The sequence below is a fragment of the Vulpes vulpes genome, chromosome 10, assembly GCF_048418805.1.
Source record: "Vulpes vulpes isolate BD-2025 chromosome 10, VulVul3, whole genome shotgun sequence".
Classification (NCBI taxonomy): Eukaryota; Metazoa; Chordata; class Mammalia; order Carnivora; family Canidae; genus Vulpes; species Vulpes vulpes.
The window spans coordinates 61175564-61199196 of record NC_132789.1 but is presented as its reverse complement, the minus strand read 5'-3'; the positions used below and the strand labels follow the sequence as shown (position 1 = coordinate 61199196).

At 37.3% G+C, this 23633-nt stretch overlaps 1 protein-coding gene across 3 annotated transcripts in view; it reads right to left on the bottom strand.

Annotated features, from left to right (window-relative positions):
- Positions 1–23633, bottom strand: part of ACSS3 (acyl-CoA synthetase short chain family member 3) — a 141669-nt gene that overhangs the window by 11086 nt on the left and 106950 nt on the right. For all 3 annotated transcript variants that reach the window (XM_072724503.1, XM_072724502.1, XM_072724504.1), the window contains 4 exons: positions 19865–19960; positions 17073–17136; positions 7622–7703; positions 5359–5481 (listed from right to left, as the gene is read on the bottom strand). In XM_072724503.1, coding sequence (XP_072580604.1) covers positions 5359–5481; positions 7622–7703; positions 17073–17136; positions 19865–19960 — 365 coding nt within the window. The remainder of the gene's footprint in view (positions 1–5358; positions 5482–7621; positions 7704–17072; positions 17137–19864; positions 19961–23633) is intronic.

Genomic DNA, 23633 nt, shown 5'->3' with positions numbered 1-23633 from the left:
AAAAATAATTCTGGGTTTCTGGTTCTGAAAACGATGGAATAAATATGTTCTATCTTATCTCTTTAACTAATTGTAATGAAAAATTCTGGGCTAAAAAACCAGATCAGATGACTCTATTAGAATTATAAGAGCTTGAGACACAACCCTCTTTTTTGCTTCTTTCTTTGGAGATTTTGAGTTTTGTTGTCATTATGGTTTGTTTGTTTGTTTGTTTGTTTGTTTGTTTGTTTGTTTTGCCTCCTATATATTCTGACCTGGGTGCTTGAGTAGCCCAAAAAGTGGAACTGCCAATAAGTGCCGACAGAAAAGCCCTAAGAAATGTTGACCTTTACAGAAGCCCAGGGAAAGGAGCAGAGGATCTGGGAAACAATCCTTTTCCTCTTACCGCCCCCCCACTGTAGGTGAACACCAACAAAGACTCAGTGCCCTTCTCCCTTCCTACAGAGCTGTAGCGATCTTGTTGACTCTCCACGCCCTACTCCAAGTGAGTGCCGGCAAAAGAGCAATGTCCTTTCTTCTCCGCTACTGGTGTGCATCCTGTGGGATGGAGTCCCGAGGGACCCCCGTCCCAAACACACACACCTGCTCTGCTCTCCACTAAGAGAGTGCTATCAAAGAGACTGTCTCATCCTCTGCCCAGGCATGCAGTGCATGTAGGACATGCAGTATTAAACCCTGATAAGAACAGAGGGAGTGCAAAGTCCTGACTTTTTACCCAAGAGAGCAGCAATGGGCAACCCTGGAAATCAGAAAGTGAAGAGTAGATTATGGAGAAGAAAGCGCTGGACAAAGGGATACTTCAAATCTGTGTATGAAGTCCTGAGCCTACCCCAGATATGTGCATGCATGAGTCCAACCGGAACCAGCACAGGGAAGATCCTGAACATTTAACTTGAGTTTCACATTGGCCTCTAGGAGAGACACAAGTGAAATGGACCAAAACAGCACTTCAGAGACTGAAAATTAAATTAACATTGGAACCACAGTCCATAGGAAGTGAGTAAGGACAGGTGATCTGACCTTAACTAAAATAGGTAATCACAAGAACACAAATCCAGGTGATTTTAACAGGATTCAGAACTTCACAATGTAATATTCAAAATATCTAGGATAGAATCAAAAGTTACTGGATGTAAAAGGAATCAAGAAAACCTAAACATCTCTTAAGATAAAAGACTATTAATTAATACACACAAACACCAACATGACCCAAATTTTAGAATTATCAGACAAACATTTTAATGCAGCTATTATAATGGTGGCAAGGGGATTAAAAACTTTCCTAAATTCCTCATTGCTGTTATATAAAGCCCTAGCCTCCCAAGAATCTTTAAATACAATGAGAATTTGATGTATAGCTGATTGTCGGGTTAATTACTCTGGTCTGAAAGGATAACAAAACTTTTCTAATTTCCCTGGGATGGCAAAATTATCAAACCTAGACTAGACTAGTTCCCTAGGGTTAAACTCACAACGTGCTGGGGAGAGTGGCTCACTAACTTCCTAGGTATTTACATGTCAAACAAAGATGAAGCCTCAGAACTTGGAAACATCTCTAAGTTGTAAGAGTTGAGACACACAGGGCTATCTGGCTCCTAGAGAGATTTTATTTACATATCAAAGAGTTGGAGTTTGAATTAAGGCCCTTATGTTTTGAAGGAGACTTTCGGATGAGGGATGGAAGATCAATGCTTTCTTCTCCCTTATAAGCAGACAAATATTATCTTACTCATCTCTCATCTATGAAGTGTCTGACACTTATATAGGACCTAAGGCTATAGCCTCGGGTAAGAATGAATGACATATTTAATATCAAGAAATCTGTCTTTGACCCATAACACCTCATTTACATATTCAGAATAAAATTAACAGAGATGAATATTAAAAAAACAATAGCCATGGTCCAAGAAGAATGGGCAAACATTCTTGGAGTGAAAGGAATCAGAGAAGTTCTCAGTAAAGAAACAGAAGCTATAAAAGAAAATGAAATGACTTGAAGGAAGAGAGAAAAATGTATAAGAGAAAAATGAAGAAAAGGCAAAAAGAAAACTAATAAACTGATAGGCATAATATAAATATATGAATAATTTATTTAAATGTTAATTGGTCTGAAAACACCACTTAAAAGATAGATATTGTCAGATTGGATAAAAATAAAAGTAAGACCTAACTGTATGCTATCTACAAGAAGTCCATAAAAAGAATAATGACCCAGATGATGGATCTGCATAGATCCATAATAACCCACAATGATCCAAATGAAAGGATGACAAAAGATATATGATTCAAACACTATTCAAAAAAAGATGGAATGGCTATGTGATTACCACACATAACCAACTTCAGAACAAAGAAAATGACTATAGATGTTTAAAAAAAATCAATATATAAAGACATTGCAACAAGTAAGGTTTATCCCAGTAATGCAAGGCTGAACACTTGAAAATTAATTAATGCAATCCATGTATTAAAAGGCTTTTAAGAAGCCACATGATCATATCAATAAAAGCAGAAAAAGCATTTGGCAAAAATTCAGCATTCATTCAAGTTTTTTTTTTAAATCTCATCAAATTAGGAATAGAATGAACATCGTAATTTGATAAAGTTTATCTACGGAAACACCTACAAGGAACATGATTCTTAATGGTAAGGCACTGAATGTTTTTACCCTAAGTTCGGAAATAAGACAAGGGTATCTGTTCTCACCACTGTTATTCAATATCATACTGGAAATTTTAACCAGTTCAAGAAGGCAAGATAAAGAAATAAAAGGCATTCAGACTGAAAAGAAAGCAATAAAATTATCTCTATTCACAGACAACATGATTATCTATATAGGAAATCTCAAGGAATCTATAAAAGATACATATCAGTTCAAGGAAGTCAACAGTATTTCTATCCACTAGCAGTGAAAATTTGTAAACTTAGATTTTAAAAAAGATTCTGTTTACAGTAGCTAAAAAATTAAATACTTAGGTATAACTCTAACAAAATAAGCTCAGAATCTGTATACTAAAAAATATAAAATGTTGATGAAACATATCAAAAAAGACCTAAAGAAATGAAGACATGTATAAGACTCTTGGATTGGAAGATTCAGTATAAGCCAAATAACAATTTTTCCCAAAAGTATCTATAGATTTAATGCAGTCACAATCAAAATTCATTATAACTATAAAAAAGTTCATTCTAAAATATATATGGAAAAGTAAATAAACTGGAACATCCAACAACAATTTTGAAAAAGAAGAGCAAATGTGGACACTATTCAACTTAAGGCATTCTATGAAGCTACAATATCAAGACAGAATGGTACTAGTAAAAGGATAACACATAGAATAATGAAACGGAAGAGATACTCTAGAAATAGATCCACTCAAATACTGTCAGCTGATTTGGACAAAAGTAAAAAGGAAATTCAAGGAAGAAAAGCAGTCTTTGCAATAATTGATGCTTCGAACACCTGACATCCATATTTCAAAAAAATAATAATCCTCACTTTACAACTTGCACCATACACACACGAAAACTCAAAATGTAAATGTAAACTGATCTGAAATGTAAAATAAAGTAAATGTAAAACAATAAAGTAAATGCAAAACATGAAACTATAGAATTCTTAGGTCAAAACAAAGAACTGTTATGACCTTGGGTTAGGAAAGAGTTCTAAGATACAATACCAGAATCATGATTTGTTAAAAAAAAAAAAAAAGAATGTCACTTGACCTCATCAATATGAAAAATACTTCTGTGAAGTACATCTTTTTGTTGTTGTTAAAGATTTTACTTATTTATTCATGAGAGAGAGAGAGAGAGAGAGAGAGAGGCAGAGACACAGGCAGAGGGAGAAGCAAGCTCCACGCAGGGAGCCCGATGTGGGACTCGATGCCGGGTCTCCAGGATCACGCCCTGAGCCAAAGCATATGCTCAACTGCTGAGCCAACCTGGCGCCCCTGTGAAGGACATTTTTAAGAAAATAAAAAGACTAGTTACAGACTGGAAGATGATATTTGCAAATCATGTATCAGATAAAAGACTCTCAAAACTGAACAACAAAAAACAACTCATTTTTTTTTTTTTAAATGGGCAGAAGATTCCCACAGGTATTTTACCAAAGAAGTTATCTGGATGAGAAATAAGCATGTCAAAAGATGCCCAACATCATTAAGTCATTATGGCAAACCAAATTGAAAGCAACGAGATGCCACTACATATCCATTAGAATGGTTAAAATAAGGATAATGACACAACTCCAAGTTTTAATAAAGACAGGAAGAAACAGAAACCCTCAAACACTGCTGGCAGGAATGTAAAATTGTGAAGCCACTCTGGAAAACAGTTTGACAGTTTCTTATAAACTTAAACATATATATTTACCACATGACCCAGCCAACTACTATGGTTACTTATCATAGAAAAATAAAAACTAATTTTGCCCAAAAACTTGTACATGAATGCATATAACAGAGTTATTTAAAATTACTTCAAACTAGAAACAATCCAAATATCCTTCAGTGAGTGAATGGATACAGAGCCTGGTTAATACATCCACTAATGGAATACCACATAGCAATATAAAAGGACAAATTATTGATATACAACAATTTGGATGGATCTTGAATGTATTTTCCTAAATGATATAACCCAGTCTCAAATGTTACATGCTATATTATTGCATTTCTATGACATCCTAGAGAAGCAAAAACATAGAAATAGAAAAATCAGTAGTCACCAGGGGTTAGGGATGGGGAGCATCAGAATACAAAGGTAATGTTACGAGAGAATTCTTTGGCAGTGCTGACATTTTTCTGTATTCTCTCTGTGGTAAAGGTTCCAAGAATCCATACAAGTATAAAAACTCATAGTACCGAACAGCAATAAAGTAGATTTTACTCTATGTAAATGTACAAATTAAAAACATTAAAAAAAAAGTTCTTCTAGGGACTTGGTGACAATGTATTTACATTAGAAAAAAATATCAGGATTTAAGAGTACAATAAAATATTTAAATCTCCCACCAGTTAAAGACTATATGCAAACCTGGTTATCGGGCAAGAGAAAATCAAGAAGCTAGAGGCAATGCAAGTAGTAAGTATCAAGAAGCAAAAGTAGATAAGCTCTCCTATAAATAGCACAAATATGTAGCTTCTTCAAATTCCCCCCCCCTACCACCCAGAGACCGGGGAGTGTGGAGAATAGGACGTTTTATACAAGAGGAAGTGAGGTGAGAGAGGTACAAGTAACCCAGCCTCTGCTTCAAACGAAGGGAACAGTAATTTTCCAGATACACTGACTTAATTCCAGTTCACCTCTGTCTCTAAATACTACCTGGAACAGAAAATTCATATTCATCAATACCTCTTCAATAGCACCTGCAGAAATCCTGTGACCTGCAACATTTATCACGTCATCAACTCGAGACATAACATACAAATAGCCTTCTTCATCCATGTAACCAGCATCCATGGTGTCATAGTATCCCTGAAAATGAGAATCAATAATGTCTCATTAGCATGTATTGCTAGGTAATGCAATCATTTAAGAGTGGTATAATATAAAATGTGATAGAAATGGATTTACTGCATGCACTTGACTTTTTTTCATAACTAGGCTATGGAATTAAACTCTTCTTGATTTTGAAAACTTACTAGAATCTCTTTGCTCCTCTAATAGCCAGGAATAAATTCAAATGTTCTTATATATATTCGAGTTAAATGTTTGAATGTAGAATTGTAAACTTTATGAACTCACTTTTTTTAATGGAGAATTAATAGTTCGGTATTTCCAATATACTTTGGTATTGCAAAGTAATTCTTTGATAGATTTCCTCTTTAATTAATATTAATTTTTAAAAGCTCTAAAGCTCTCTATGAATAATTACAAAATAGAGTGCTAGTTTGTTAACATGAATTTGGATTAGACTCGAGCTTCTGTGAAATATAATAATAGGGATGAAATTTAATTTTTAATCAACTCAAAGTAGCAGCACATCTTCACTGGTCCAGAAATCACAATAGAATGGAGAATCAAGAAGAATACAAAGTAGAAAGAAATATTAATTCTAATGCTTTTCAGTTATCTTGATACTGATGTTAATGAGCATGAGCTTTAGGAACAGTCCAGATGAGTCACTATATGCTCCTGAGTCTCAGGATGCTCATCTGCTAAACAAGGTAGTGAACTATATATACCCTGTAAGGTTTCAGTGAAGCATAGATGAGATGGTGTATGTAAAGAGGGCCGATCCTGGCACAGCGAAAGGCCTCAGTAATTGGCAGCTCTCACTGTCATTTCTTTCGGAGAGAAAAACCTAGAGTACAGTTCAAGAGCATGGACTCCAGCCTTTACTCATAAAGGCTTTCCCTTTACTCCCTTTCCAGCTCCATCACTTGTAAACTACAGGCAAGTTACTCTACCTTTTGTGCTGTGATTAACCCTTCTATGAGAAGTTTGACGTCAGGATAACAAGAGTACAGTCACCCCACATAGTTTAACCATAAACTGAGACCCTGGGCACTGTCAGTGTAGAAAGTGGTCATGTTAAAACCACATGCACATCTCATTTGCCACTATCGGGTGTACTTAATCATATCAGTACTCTGAGGATTGGGCCGATAGATTGGGCCGAGAGAGTCAACTCTACTGACAAATCTTCGCTGCCACAGTCCATCGGGGGCATGTTTTATCTCAGCTACTGAGATCATTTAACTCCAAGATCTCTTTTCTAAAGGAAGCTATTTTAAATCCTGTCATTTGCTTACTTGATTAGGTTACCTATCTTTCACTCACAAATAATAAAGATAAAATGCTAAACACTGAGACTTATTTGTTTGTTTTAATAGAATTCTGACCATTTTTTTTTCACCTACTGCATAATAAGAACCAAGAACCTCTTGGAAAGAAATAGAAACCAAAGTGCAGCAGCAATATGATGGTGGGACCTGATGTGTATTAACAATAAAGTGCTGTTATAAACACAAAACATATTACGGTGATATAGAGAAGCAGGTAAATGACAAAACAAAAAGAAGGACACAGTAAGTAAGGCCAACGCTTTTGGCCATCCAGGTTACTGGAGGTTGTGCTGCAGGAACCCTGTGCCTAGCGTGTATCTGTATTTTAAAATGGGAACTTAAAATAAAAAGCTAAGAGAACATTCAGGAATGAATGTCAAAAATAGGTAAAGGAGTGGAAAAATACAACTGTGGGCAATCCAAATGAACTTTGCTCACATAACCAGCTATAGAGGAGGTGAAGGGGTCCCAGTGACAGTGTACAATTCTGATCAGGTGCTCTCAGACAGATCCAATCAGGAAAGAATAGAGATAGCCCCCCAAAGTCTTTAATTTAACAAAAACGTTCCCGATATTCAGGGCTGCTCAATTTCAGGAAAATGTGCTAAAGAGAAACTGAGAAATTTCTATGTCCAGAGACCAATAAATATAAAAATGGCTTAGTTAATTGTGGTTTGGGCATTCTTATTTCTGAGATCCAGAACTTGGTCCAGATAAACTTTAGAAGTTGTTATCTATGAGTCCAGGACTAAGTGCTCGATTTAATAGGCAAGAACTACAGAGAGGTACTTTGGAAGGTTTAAAAACAAGTATTATAAAGTTCTTACAGGAAATTTTTCAAAGTATAAATGCTTGAATGCTTCCTGATTCTTCCAGAGTCCTGAAAAAGCCCCAGGTGGTAATGGCAACCTTATATAAAAACAGAGCAGTTAGAATTATGATCAAAGTGGTAATAAAGATAGATTGATTAGAACAATTTCCTAGTGTGATGGATAATTGCAAGTCAAATCCCACATTGAAGCATGACCCCTAAATCTACTGGACGGATCCTAATTGAGGCTGAGCAGCTGGCGATGACCTGGCAGCAGCATTGAGGGATGACTGTAGTCTCAGGAAAGGGCACAAAAGGCACATTGAGGCTGGCGTTCAAATAGGTATTATTAGCAGCAATCACTGTTTCAATAGGAAGCATAACATCTGCACAAAGGAACCAGAGATGCATGACTGAATTACTTCTTTAGGACAAATATCCTTCTACCATAGGTAAATAAATCCTTTTTGTTGTTGCTGTTGAAGTACCAAGATCCCAACTGCCACCTCTGGCTATCTCTGTGACGAAATGCTCCAATTCAACATTCCATGAACAATCTTATCCTCACAATCAATCTGCCTCAGGGAAGTCCCTCTCACTGCACCCACTTGCAGTCTCTCTTTTCATGACCATCCCAACCCAGGTGATTTCTCATCCTATGAACACATGGAGATACTTGAGAATATAAAACAGAAGATCGGATATACCTCTTCTTTCCAACCAATTTGTCCTTCTATTTCTTTCCCCCATAGTATCAAATAGGTATTATACGCATGGTCAGGGCTTAATCTTGGTCTATCTTTATACAGGTAAATGAACAAATTCTCACATTGGTTCCCTGTAGGAAGTGCCACTCAATGAAAATAATCACTCAAATTGTTTCCTGGACACAAGAACCTTTTAGAAAATGCTTTAAAGTTTGGGAATTTCGATACTGTAGAATTTAAGGGTTTTCCAACACCTTCCCTCTCCAGGCTCATGCAATAAAAATACAAAGTGAAGCAGTGACTTCACAGTGTTCATATTGAGAAAACTGATAACAAAGTAGACATTGGCTACTGCTTCCCATGAAGCAGTGTCACGCATCCTCCACCCCAACATTAGACCTCCGAGGCGCTGAGTTGTATTCTCACATTCTGTCCGAGGAGTGGTGCTACAAGTGGCATCAGCGGCCCAGCTGTGATTGCCCATCTTCAGCCTCCTGGTAGGTCCTCCCTTGAGAAGCCCTCACTTTGTATTAATTTAAGATGGAGAAAAAAAAATGCAACATCTGCATTTCTGGACTTCATGCAATTGCATAAAATGCAAACGGAAGCGGTCTGTAATCTGTAAACTACAGACACTCTGCTGTTGTTGCTCTTGCTGTTCCTCACTAAGCCCGCGCGAAGGCCGTGGACCGAAGCAGGTGATGCCTGTGGGCTCTTATAGCGGAGTCGGCTATGCCAATCCTAACTCCGTATCATATAATTTCACTTCCTCAGTTTGTTTTTATTGTTATTATCTTACAGGCAGGTGTAAATCATTGGTTATTAAACATGGTAATAAAATATGAATATAGCAGCCACCAAAACACAATCAATTCAGCACCATTTTCGGGATGCCAAGGATAAAAAGGTGAATAAGGATGCCAAGAAGGTTTGGTAGATAATAACCGAAAACCAATCCAGGATGGAAAAGATAACATTCATGAGTGAAGCTGACTACATGTAAAAGAAACAATCTCAATAATCTCAATGGAGATGGATTCTCCTTACATAGTAAATAAATAAATTTCCAATTTTCCTCCTCTCTAGTATATGATGATCTACATCCTTTCTGCTTTTCATGGTGATATTTATTCACTATACTCTAAGAAAAATAAAAGGTAACTGTGATAATAATTGGCAACTGATACTAAGGCTGCTTTGGGGAAATCAGAGAGGGCTGGGGTCTGAGGCAAATTAGAATGTGGATGCCGGGTCTAACAGAAGCAGCTGTTTCTTAGCACCATCTGATTGTTGGTGTACAGAAATGCTGATCCAACTTAACATTGCCTGTAGTGAAAACTATGCAGAAAGAAGGACATACTACTGTTCAAGCAGCTTTTCTTTCATTTTATCTCCCCTAGACACAGATTTTGATCCCCCAGCATCCAGACTGCCTCCTCACAGTAGAGACTCCTAAGTATTTGCAATAATAATCCAAATGAATTAGCTCCTCAGGCACCGAGTGCAATCTGAGTTTCCTGGTGGCCTGGGACGTACCTGATACAGCGTGTGTACATGGGACAGAGTGTGCAGCTTTTTCTGGTAAGAGTGTTACTAGAGAGAAAGAGAACATCTTATACTTCCCAGAAGCAGCCTCTATCTTTAAAAGAAGATGCTCTGATAATCTGGGTTTTCTCTTAGTGCCTGGGCGAACTATGGCACCAATAATCAGTAACAGAGTAGATTCTTACAATTAATAAAAGTGTAGAGGATTAAAATGTAGGTAGCCATCCTCCAGGGGGAAAAAAGTTAACAGATTTTAAGGACCTGGACTTTTTTAGCTGTTGCACAAAATTTCAAATACCTGCTTAATTTTTTTAAAGAACAGAGATGGTAGTGATTTTTATACCATTTTTTTCTCACTCCTGTGAGAAAGGTCTGTATAAATTTTTATCTACCTAGAGACCTTGAGAATTAAGAATAACATACCAAGGATATGATCCAGGGACAGTGAATGAAATGGAAGGAGAAATCCAAGGCCAAATGCTATTGTTCTTTAAGGACCAAAGAAAGGGGATCATTCAACAAAAAATAAATCAGATGCATGAGAACTAGGAAAAAAAGAGTATCTTAAGAGCCACTACTGTAGAGTTTTAATAATGATTGAGTGTTTAACAAGGTCATAGAAGCACAGATTTTGTTTGAGAGTGATCCAACCGAGGTCAGGCAACTCAACAATGAAGATACGTTGAGTATTCTCAGGATTGCCATTTCAGGGGCACAGAGCAGACAATAATGAGAGTGACTAAAAAGTAAACAAAGTAAGAGGAGGCAGGAAGCTAGACTATACATACATATATATATATATATATATATATATATATATATATATATTAGACTATATCTTTTAAGAGTCTGTGAGTGACTGGAAGGAAAGATATGTCATTGATGGAGTGCAGAGAGGCAGGCTGATTCTAAGACGGGGAAGGTGTGAATAGAAGCAGCCAGTGAAGACAAGATGAAGACGTAAAAGTCTAGTGTTTTTACAATACAGTTTGGGAGAAAGACTGTCATGAATGATGTCTATTCCCTTAAGTTAATGAAATAAGGTAAAGATGTTCATCAGGCAAGTTTTACACCAGGTCCTTGGACTCTGTACCGGCAGGAGCTCTTGGAAGGGAAAGTTTTATCCCTGAAATGAAGCCACACCTAAAAGCCAAGGTGTGGATCTGCTGGAAATGACATCTGAGTCTCCTGATCATTTCTGACATGTCCCCAGAAAACTACTTCATTATCCCCAAATTGAATTGAGGAACAGGCTGGAGAGCAAGATAAGAGATAGCAATTAGTAATTAGCAGGATACAATGAGGGGAAGCTATCTGTTCTTCACTAATAGAGTCTGATGTGTTTTAAAAATTCGGATGTTAAAAAAAAATTTGGATGTTGCAATTTCAACATTAGAAACGGAGTCTAAAAAAGGAACCTTAAAAGATGCCATATAATGGTCCTAAAGAAATACAGGAAGAGAGGTTTTCAGAATTGGGAGTAACCATGACTAATATATATATATATATGTATATGTATATATATATGAAATAAAACACGTGAGAAGAGAAGCAATAAGCTCCAGAGAGACGTTCGGTGTATATATGAGCTAGAGTAGATTTTTTTTTAAACAGAATTGCAAATTAACATTTTTCTTGTTGAATATCCTAATGATTATCCTATTGCTCCTGGAATAATGGATGCCCTGGGGTCTTCTTCTGAAGTTGCAGAAAAAGAAAATTTTCCTCTGTAGTTACAATAACATGAAGATACATTAGACTGGCAGGAGGAGGGGAAGGTTTGAAAATACTGGGACCCACTCTGGATAGTGCCTACGCTCCTCCTTCAAATCCAAAATAAGGCCACTCTGTGATACCTTTCCCAACTCTTTCAAGCAAAGTGAAAAGGGAAGTTTTGTTGCAACCTGTCCAAGGGTGGATCAAGAGTTACCCTTAGAGAATGTCTTTCCTGAGAACCCATTCTTAAAGGGAAAGAGAAATAACTCAAGTGATCCTCTGTGTGTGTGTGTGTGTGTGTGTGTGTGTGTGTGTGCTGAGAAATCCTTAAACAGATAAGAAAAGAAGGGACTGGTCATCACTGTAGAAGGTGACATTCCCGACCACTCTGGAATATAACACATACACGCCTCCATTCCCAGATACAGGATGATCTGTATTTACTGTTCCATCAGCAATCCCCATGGTAACAGAAGTTAAATTGAAGACCTAACTCCTGTTCCCTAGAGAATTCTGGGGGTAGATCCCAACTTTGCACTCCTAGCATTTCCACTGGAGTCTGTAGCTTTACCTGAGATTTTCTTATGAGGCTGCCTTTTGTCTCCCCACAAAGAGAATGATTAAGCCATCATTTCTTTCTCTCAGGGCAAAATGACTAGGTTATAAATGTGAGCTGTAGCTGCACAACTACTACAGATGTTTAGATGCCCATGTCTAAAATGAGGATAATACCTGCCCCACTATCTCACCGTGATGGTGTAAGGCTAATTAATAAATGATCTTACTATAAAATCTGCGTATGACATTTAGAAAGGAACGTGATTACAATTATTTGTCACCTTTAGTTTTACTCAAAGGGATACACTGATGAAAAGAAAGCTGTCCTGGCCCTTTCCCAAGACAGCAGCACAGTGACTAAGTCACTCCTGCGAAGCTATAACGATGTGACAGGAGTCAACAGGGGACAGAAGTCAACATCTGGAGGCTGAGAAACTGGCAGGCAGCAGAGTGGAAGCCACGTGGACGATGCCTTCCAGGTACAGCACCCTCCTCCTGCGCCCAGGCCTGCGGGGCACAGACCAGGGCACATAGCAGGAGGTGGAAAGCTGCACTTCCAGTAGCAACAACTGGATCCGATCCATGAAAAACATAGGCCCATAAAGGAGGACTTATTTTTTCCCCTTTTAAAAAAAACCCTGCATAATGTGGAAAAGATGCATTACCCAGCACAAGTTGGTTTTGATCAACTATTGCCTGCTTGTTACAGTAGCCAGAGACCTATGGCTTTAATAACGGTGAGCTCTGGGGTACTGAGGAAGGCAATTGCAGTTAAAATTTTCTTTCATGGCCTGTTCTGTGCTGCTTGGAAATTACAGACTCAGTTTTATTTCTGCACTTTAGGGCTCTGGATGCAATTGCAGGAATACCTCCCAAAATTCATGAACATTCTGTATTCATAGCAATTCAGATACCATAACTTCCCACTAAATGAACTGCCTGGAGTAGGTTTCAGAATCAAAGGAATTTGCTAACATCCACAAAGACATGTAGTTTCTTCTCTACTAGAAAGGCAAATCCGATGAATGCAGAGAATCTAGAAAAGCTGTAGGATTCATGCTTATTACATCCTACGGTCTACAGTAGTTGAGGAATCATTTAAACGTCTATCTTCCAGTGAAGGGATTCCCAAGAAAGCAAAACAGTGCGATTTCTGAAAAGTGTTAACAAAGAAGTGGAAAAAATTAAGTGGAACAAGAGTTTTCTGTTCAACATTTCCACATACCACTATTTCTCATTTTAGGGTGAATCGTCTTAATATGATAAAATGAATCATTCCATTTAATATCTTGAAAGGGTGGAAATATGATTATAGCTTCAGATTTTAAAGAAACTGCCACAGAAAGATAGTTTCCAATGTGATTTATCTTGTTCATAACAGATTTTATAGTGGAAGAAGCAGCTACAGCAGTACTTACAAAAGCAAACAAATTTGGAATTAAAACAATGAGTCATTTTTTTATTGGCTTACTTTAATATAGTTGGAGCCCCATACATTTCAAATATTCCATGCTGATTTTCCCTGTATTCTTGTAATTATACTACAAGTATTATTAGTGAACCTACACCGCTACTAGTTATTATACAAAATAATAAAATAATAAAGAGAAGCCTAGATATGAATAATTGAGAGTGGACATCTATTTCTGGCCAGGGATCACTCCCAGAGGTAGCTTTTGACACCATCTCAGTTTTAAGTCCCTGGTGGACCCCACTCACCATATATACTCCTTTACAGTATCCACCTAAGTTTTCTGGGGGCCCATGTGGCTAATCTCTGAAAAGAAGTCTGCTTTCAGATCACAAACTTTCTTTAGAATGTGGTCTATATGAAAAAAAAAAATCCTTCTCTCTCAAATTACATACTTTTTTTTTTTTTTTTTTTTTTTTTAAGAACCGCAACAATTTTTATTAAGTCAAGAAGCTTTGGGGTTTTTTTTTCCATTCCCTTAATTCAATTAAACATATATTTTTTATGAGCTTCTATAAAGCATTCATTGGCTAGTCCCATTCTGGGTGAATGATGTATCCCCTCAAGGCACAGAGAACAGTTATGCACTAACACAAAGAAACCTTACCGATAGATGTTAAACATGAAAACATCCTACACGTTCTGCAGGCAGCCACTGAGATGCACGAGTAATTTTGATGTTGACAGGTTAGGGTGGAATGGCCACTAGAGAAGTGGGTTTCCAAAGGAAATCCTTTGGAATATCCTCCCAGATATTACAAATGAGTTCCTATAATAAGGTTTCAACTACTCTTACAAAAAAAAAGAGCGAGATCTTGATGGGAACTATTTTTTTTCCTGTTTTTTCTTCTTTACCTTTGAATATATATACAACATTTTCAAACATCTCGTCTCACTCTTAAGGCAGGATGCAAACTCCACTGCATATCATAATATATTGTATCTTCCAAGAATTCACAAAGAAATTTCAGAATCCCAGATCAGTGCAATAAAATTCCCTGTTTAGGAATGCAGAGAATAGAAAATAATTCTGAATTGGTGACAATCTAAACCATAGAATGCTTTAAGGCAATGGTTGTGTTACTTTTTAAGTACCAGTAACATTAATGGCTTTAAGAAAAAATATAGTTTATATGGGCAACTGCTATATTGTTTTTGAATGGAAGTAGGGCAAAACAACCAATAATTAGAATGGCAAAACACACAGAGGGTATAAAACTGTTGGCATCAATACTACCTTTAGGATCTTACAGAGTTGCTTTATGAAATACTCACTTATATTTAGAAGGTTATATAAAAATGTGTGCTGCTAGAGGGTTTTCAAAAACCAAGTGCTTCCCTAAGTAAGCTAAACATCTACCTACAATCTTGCTCAGATTATTAATTTCTTAGAACGCTTTCCCCCAATTCTCCATTTCCCCCTAAGAAGTCAGATTTCAACCAGCTCTATGTGAACATGCATTCTTGCTCAGAATAATATGAATATAAATGGTATATTCAGTTTTTAATTTTTCCATCTTGACAACAAGTGTCTTAAAATTTGCGACGCCTGCGTGACTCAGTGGTTGAGCGTCTGCCTTCGGCTCCTGTTGTGATTCCGGGGTCCTGGGATCGAGTCCCACCTGGGGCTCCCTGCAGGGAGCCTGCATCTCCCTCTGCCTACATCTCTGCCTCTCTCTGTGCGTCTCTCATGAATGAATAAATAAATAAATAATCGGTTTTTTAAAAAGATGTCTTAAAATTTAAACTTGAAAAAAATAATATAGTACTTACCTATCTAGGGATACCACGAGAATCTGAGAATTGTATCATAAAGTATATCTGCTCTATTAGCTTTTTGTAAGGTTAACATATCCTGATCTGAAGAAATCCATTCTTTTTAAAGTTACTGTTTTTCATTTAATTTTCACAGAATTTTAAATGTTTTATTAACCTGAGTTTTTTTTTTTTCTCTAGCTCCATCCATATAAATGCTAAGATCTTGTACTTTTTCACTGCCGAGTAAGAGTCCATTATATAAATATACCACATCTTTTTTTGTTTTTTGCTTCTTTTCTTTCTTTTTTTTTTTTTTTTTTTGGTCTCTCAGGTCTAGGGGTCAGGTTTGGGTTCCGGTTAGGTTTAGTTTAGGGAAAGGGTGAGGTTATGTGTCCAATATTCTGCAGTTCAGAGACCTAATCTGAGAAATTTCATACCTGAGGTTAGGTCTCTAACCTGAGACAGGATGAAAATTCAGTCATGAAAATTCTTTTCTTTTATTATCTTATTTTTTAAAGAAATCTCCATGCCCAGTGTGGAGCTCACTGCGGGGCTTGAACTTATGATCCTGAGATCAAGATCTGAGCTGAGACCAAGAGTTGGACACTCAACTGACTGAGTCATTCAGGCATCCCAAGAATTCTTTTAAATAAGTAGGAAAACAAATTTTTTTCAAAGTTTGATATACAATGTTCTTTATTTACAGCGGTTCCTTCTGCCAAATGCTACTACTTAAACCATATCAGTAAAGATGCCAATATTCCCGATCAGAGGCACTAAAGCAACCTGTATTAATTATTAAAATAGTCACACCCTGTTTGTTCCCCGATTTAATCAACTTGCATTTCAGCTTCCTTTAGCATGACAATTTTAAAATATGGATTTCAGTATTTGCACTTCCATTTAATTCAAATGGAAATTTGAATTCCATTTGAATTCAAAGCAAATTCAAAGCAAATTTCAAAGCAAATTTCAGTATTTGCACTTCCAATTTTGACGCTTTTGACACTTTTGTTTACAAATGAACAAGGATGAAAATGTTAGCCAGGAATTGTGGTATTTGCTGAGTTGGGGATTTTATATTATGCTACTATTTGACCTGATACTTACACTTTTAGAAATCATTCAATATGATAGCGATTATCAGAAAAGGAGAGAAGACAACATAAAAAAACAATGTTCAATATGGTATTATTTACCATCATAAGTAAATCATAAATATTAAAGAAAAAAGACCAAGATTTCTAGAATGGGAATAAACACTTTTAGAGGCAGAGTTGAAGCGAAATATGCTCATGAGACAGGGTTAAGGAAAAATGGAAATACAAGAATAAGCAGTCTAAAATGCTGATCAAAAGGAAGGGCACATATATACTATAAAATTAATGTTGTATCGCTAAAGGGTGGGAGTATAGAAACTTTAAATACATCTTTATATTTTTGGTATTTAAGTTAAATAGATCACCCATGCATTATTTGTATCATCAAAAAACTATTTAAAATGCAAGATTTATCTTTATAAAAAATCATAAATTTATCCTACTTTATGGGGCTTCCATGTGTAAATGACAAGAAGTTGGCACTGGGTATTGTCTAGCCATGCATGAGCTTATTTTGCAACCCCCTACTTAGTGCTATCCATTGCATGTTTTTCTTACTATTACATACCAATTCTTACACTCTTAAATAGAAGCATTGTAAATTTTTCTTACTTTACCACAATATTTCCTAAACATCGAGCCTTCAGTTTTTGCATGTTGTCATCCAAAATCATAACTGCAAAGTAGAAACAAATAACATAAATTTGAATAAAAATGTGTAGCCTTAAAGCTTGAACTTTTCCATGTTTCCTATATCCAACCCCCAAAACCGTAGCTTCACAGGCTTCTTTTAATTCCTATGAGACGATGAACATATAACTATGCTAACATGTCTCACAAAAAATTCAAAGGGCACATGCTTTGATTCTTAAGAAGATCATGAATTTTCCCTCAGAAACTCCCTAAGACATTGTATTTCAAACATGCTGTTAATTTCATAATCTGTGTTTATATCCACTTCAACGTAGCCTCCTATTCTATCAAAAACATTAAAAATGACGCAAAAGGAAACAAATCAAGTTCTAAAATAGGCCAAAAATATTTCAAGCAATAAAAATAAGGTTTTTAAAAGCATGGGAAACCCCTTTTTGTGATTTAAGGCTTAATATCCACTTCTAAGCCTTAAAGATCCATTTAAGCCTCCCCAAATATCATCCCAGTGGTGCTTTCTGGGCCACACTATTCCAGTCCTGAAAGATTTTAGGAGGTCGAAGCCTGTATCCACATCCTACAACCCCTAGTGCAAACTGGAAATGAGGATATATCATCATGTTCTAAGCTCTAATTGATCCTTTATGTGGCGTCATCCATCCAGATTATTCTACTAAGCGAAGCTATGAGAAAAGAAGGACACTGTCCCCAGAAAAATTAATCATTCCCTTCTTTGTGTTCTCAGAGCACTTTACTTTAGAATTCTATTCTGACAACTAGTAGTGGTATGCATATTCCTCTCACAAGACTGGGAGGTCATTAAGGGTGGAGGTCATGCCTAACTAACCTTTGTGTCCTCCAAATCCCAGTGCCGTGGCCAATTTACTCTGTGCCCCTGTATAAATATTCTGTCTTTGGTTTCTCTATAAAAAAGTGGGAGTGATTCTTTGCTCAGTGTTCTTATAAGACTTACTTGAAGAGAATAAGTGACAAGCTTGTGTAAGGTACTCAATGAATGTGCGACTGTTACACTACATCGAATATTTTTCACACACACAAAAAATGGTTTTCTTTGCTTTTCCAGGTGGATACCACTTTCTTATCCCCATGCTGAATACTACATTATGCTTCTGAATCTCTGCCTAACCACAAAACATGAAAATTATGAGTCATAAAGTCACTACCTCCTTGGTTATAGATACTTTAGCTCTAATGTTTATCCTATGTTGTCTGTAAGCCAATGGCTTTCAGACAATGAGAAACTTCTGTACTGAAATTTCATGAGGCATCAAAGCTTAACTCTTTCTTATAGCTAGATATAAAAATACTGAAAGGGAAATGCATTTAACATCTCCCACAAACATCAGCCCCTAAAAATGGCTCAACACAAAGCAATTTTTTCTGATAAAAGGAGCAGGGATGACAGGACTGTTCAAAGTGCGGTTTTCACTGGAGCTGGGTTCACCTTCCAATGCCTGGAAAAGTCACTGACTTCACAGAATATCTATTTCTGCTCTTAAAAGAAAAATTCCAAAGTGTCTTTTTATAAATACATCTACTAGGCTAAGTCAAATGATCCACGTTTCCTTAACTAATCATTGTCCTAGAAAGAAAATATATTTTTATGTCAGAGAGGCAAGGGATAAGTCTCTACATTTTATGATTTACATGCTAATAGAAACTATATGTAGGATCCATATTCTGTCCACCAAGGATTTTCCTCGTAAATCTGTTAAGCTAAATTGTGACCTTATGCAAATAAAATAAATTATGTTCTTCATATTCCTTGTCTGTGAAATGAATGTGTAAGTCTAAATTAGGTCAGCCTGTCTGGCTTCTAGGAAATATCAGCACGCTACTAGCTAAGACTTAGTTCAGTCTGTTCACTGGCAAGTGCTTGTGTTAATGCTTCACTGTGTTACATCGTGACCCTATGAAGCATGTGGAATTATTATTCCCATTTAGAAATAAGGAAATTGAATTTCTGAAAAGTTAGGTGACTTGTGTAACTTATATAACTAGCAAGTGGAGCCCAAGGGAAATTACTGAACCATTGTAGCCTTACCAACAATTTAAAGCAAATATTTAAAATACATTGTATCTCATTGTCACATACTACCAGTATGGACGAAGTGATTTCTCTATTTAGAATCTTTAGTTTTTTATATTTATTTTTAGCCAACATGGTTCAGAAACTTTACAGTCACTCCTAAGTTAAAAGGTAGCATATTAATGGGAAAAAACTACAGCTTTTGTAGCAAAAACATGCAAAACAAACAAACAAACCAACAAAATAAAACATGATGGTCTGCACTGTCTATAGGACCTAACTAGCCATATTACCTCAGGAAAGTAATTCAATCTCTTCAGGCACCAGTCAACTCATCTTTAGAGTGATAATGATACCTCTGAATTAAATATAATTCATCATTAAGTGAAATGATATATGCAAAGTACTCTGCACCTAGCAAGTGTTCCATACATATTAATTTTACAGCCATATTCTTAACGTGCCTTATAAATATTATTTCTTGGTTATTACAGTCATTTAGAACATGTCCTTGGAAGTCAACAATCTTATTTTTGATCCAATTGACCTATAACAAAATTAAGGCATTTATTTTTAGTACAATGTGTTCATTCAATCAAATACTTTTAAGCACTGACTGTGCTTGTTTGATTCACATTAGACATGGAAAAAATACCAAATTTATTAACCTTACACATTCCAAATAATCAGGGTCACTTCTCACCATTGTATCCTGGAACACTTTTTCCTGCTTGTCCTGGAGGAGGTGTTTTAGAATTACCTAATCCAATGCAGGATGCTGTAATTGGGGATCCAGTCTCTGGAGAAATAAATATTTATCGTTTAATATTTAAACTTGAGAGCATGATGTTTCTTCACTGTGTGCACTGCCCCTTACCTGTCCGCTCCCCCCTCAGTTTGTAATAGAATTTAACTTGCACGAGGGATAGATGAAGGGTGGAAATGCATTACTTAAAAATGAAAAAAAAATCTAGTAATTGATATCAGATCAACAGTTTTAAAACTTAAGGACACAAATTCAGAATAATGTATATAGTGATGCTTCTTCTAAAGAAAAGAGAGTTCTCTCTAATGTTCTTGGTTATGAATCAGCCGGCAAGCAGAATGCAGAATTACATGGCTATGAGAATTTTACAACACATGCTAAAAACTCAATGATCTCTAGAAAAGATGCCTTCTCTTCACACATCTAAAGCTATTTTATCATGGAAAATAATAGCTACATGCCAGAAATTTCTCTTATTTGTGGCTTAGTCTCTGAAATAAGTGACCCAGAGATTTTTGAGAATATATGAACAATATCAACTCTAATTTTTAAAGAACTACCCCTGCCTAGAGACCTTGTATCCAAAGCTGACCTTAACAATGCTGAATCAAATTGCTCTCAATCTGCTGTTCCTGGGCTTCTAAAAGGCAGGCAAACAAGGGCAAGCAGGTGGGGAGGAAGGCACAAAGGAAGGAAGAAGGGACATGTATGCTATGCTGATTGTTTCTTTTTCTTTTTTTATTTTTTTATGCCGATTATTTCATCAAGACCAGAGACTTAGCCACGATTAACTTACATTGATGAACAAAAATGATAAATTCAATTTCTCTGTCTCAAGTTGTTAATAGTCAGAATAATAGCAGCTATTAAATGATAGCCATCATTCTGAAAATGATGATTTCATGAACAAATGCCTTTGTCATTATTGGTAAACACAAGTTTGGTCTTAGCAGAATCTTTTAAGTATGAGGCTTGCATGAATGGAGGAGAAAGATAAGAGGCATCGACTGTGGGAAGTTTCAGAACTAGTGGCTTAGTATTATGCACACAAACATACCGTATGTATACCAAGGGACTAATTGCCAAGCCAATTGGATCCAAAGTAATCCAAAATATTAAAAATCTATCTTCCTAAGGACTCAGAATGTATTCTTTCCACTATGGTTTCTACCATAATTTATCATACATTTATATCACTTTAGAATGGTGGAAAGAATTTATTACTGATCTTTACTTTCCAGAGTAGTTAGGTTTATTATTCGCATTTTATGGATGGTGGCTCAGCTGGCATCAATAACAGAAGATGGACTCTGGAACATTAGCACACAGTTCCTAAGTCACAGTCCAGTGTTTAAGATGCTAAGCCATATGGTCACTGCTGAGAAGAGGCAGCAAGTCACCAGAGCAGACATTTCCGATGTTTAACAAAGAATTTTCAAATGGTTTCATACCGTCACCAATGTTTCGTACCATGACAAACGACTCAGATGTTTTCATCCCGTGACAAAAAAGGGGCAGGTATTTTACAAAATGGCATTCCATCAGTCGTGCGACACCCCTGCCTCTACTCCCCACAGCAGCAGCCAAGCAGGGAAGGAGACCCCCGTGTTAGGAAAGGTCGGCCGCAGTTTTCCTGTTGCCTTTCTAAAAATGTCTCAATACTGACCTCAGCTGTCCTCCAGACTGATAGAGAGACAAGAGCACTGTGACAGCAGGAAGCAACCTGTCAAGTGAGGAGCCAGACAGAGCAAGGTGACAACAGCAACAGAAGCTGCCAGGACACAGGAGGAAGAGAGATGTCCCCCTGATGGCGCTTCTGTTCCCCTCACCCACGTGGCAGGGGAAGCAGCCACCGAAGTCCATCTTCTGTGTTAAAAGTTGGCCCATCAAGTTGAGTTTATCACCAGAGGCTTTCAAGTTCAAACTCATCTACATTTTTTAACACCAAAGAGCCTCTCAGCACCTTGTCAGCAGATGGCTTGAGAGCCTACCAATGGACCTTCCAATGGCTACAGGGCCTGCTGTCTGAAGGGGGAACAAGCACAAACCCACAACAGAACCCTGACGGCACTCTGCTTCATCTCACGCCTGTGTGGACTCTGAGAAGAGATGGCAGCACTCTGTTCTTCTCCCTCTACCATGGGGCCAAAGGAGACATGGGAAGAGGAGGTGAGAATAAAACCTAGTCTTCAACAGAGGCCCGGGAATGACTAAGCTGATGCTACACATCCTGCCTGGGATTCTTGGCATCTTTGTACAGTGATCACACACTTACCCTCTTCTAAGCTTCAGCTGTTTGGTTGTAATTCAGGATGGGAAGACATGAACAGCAACCTCTTCTCTAAGATTACTGGGACTCAATTTTAAGGGCAATGAAAAGGATTGTCCATTCAGGCACTCACAGTGGACAATATTAGTTGGTGCTTTGAACATGAGTAACTTGAGTAGCTCATGGTCTTTAGTCTGATATTCATTTGGGGGTTTGGAAAAAGAACTGTGGGTAGTGACACGTAAAAGATACACGCAGACGGAATGGCAGTTGGCTGGCTCCACCCAGGGAGCCATGGTTAGGATGAAAGTGGAATGAGAAAGGCCATAAGGGTTGCTGGAGAAACTTTGGTCTTCTCTGTATCTCTGAATGCCCTGACGTGCAAAGAACGTACCAACACACCTGAATGTCAAGCACACACCCATGTGCTCACACACTGATGCACACAGACCCTGACCACCCCAACTCTCAGGCTGGCCCATGTGCAAAATCGGCGCCTGGCTGGGGAAAGCCCTCCGGCATGCACCTGGCCTTCCCCAAACTTCTAAGGACTCCCGAAGCCCCATTGCAAAGATGTTCTAAAAACATCTACTTCACACTGTCCAGGCTGTAATTAACCGGTTATCGAAGGAGACAGGAAATCCAGATGTCACACTGTGACCGGGAAATAGCTGCATTTAAACAAACCAGAACTTTCTCCTTGGAGAGCAGAACTGGATGCCACATTGGGAGAAATCTTTCCAGAGACACCTAATCTTAGAAAGACACACCCAGGAAGAAGGTGGCAGGGAACCCAAGGTGGTGAAGAATATGTTATTTTGGTACATTTATATTCATACCGTGTTAACAGCTAATGCAGACACTTCACTTTACTGCCTCTCTGCCTTATGGCATTAGTGAGCTGTTACCTACAGGAATTTTCCCAAAATCAAACTCTAAAGGAAGAAAAGGAATGAGAACTAATATATTTATCTATATTATAAACATATATATATATATTTCAAATATGAATGGCGCTCTGTACTATGCTAAGTGCTTTTTGTTTATGTTATTGCATTAAATCAAACTCCATAAAGAGACAGGGGGAAAAGGGAATTCTTTTTACAAATGAAAAATATTGAGGACTAACCTAGAAAATTTAAACAGTCTGCCCCGGTTTGCATAGTTCTTACCGACCAGGAGAAGAATTGAACAGATAAGTGCACCATTTGTGAGGTTCTGAGGTAGGACACAGAGGGCTGAGGAGAATCACTCAGACTGTGTCCCAGAGGGGGAAAAAAAAAACTTGCATCAGAGATGAGCCTGGTCTCTACTAATTGCAAATGGACATAACGGTGGGACCTATCTCCTACTAGCAAATATTTATTGAAGACCTATAACGTGTTAGGTGCTCTTAGTAGAACTAGAGAGAGAACAAGAAAGTAAAGTGACCACAGT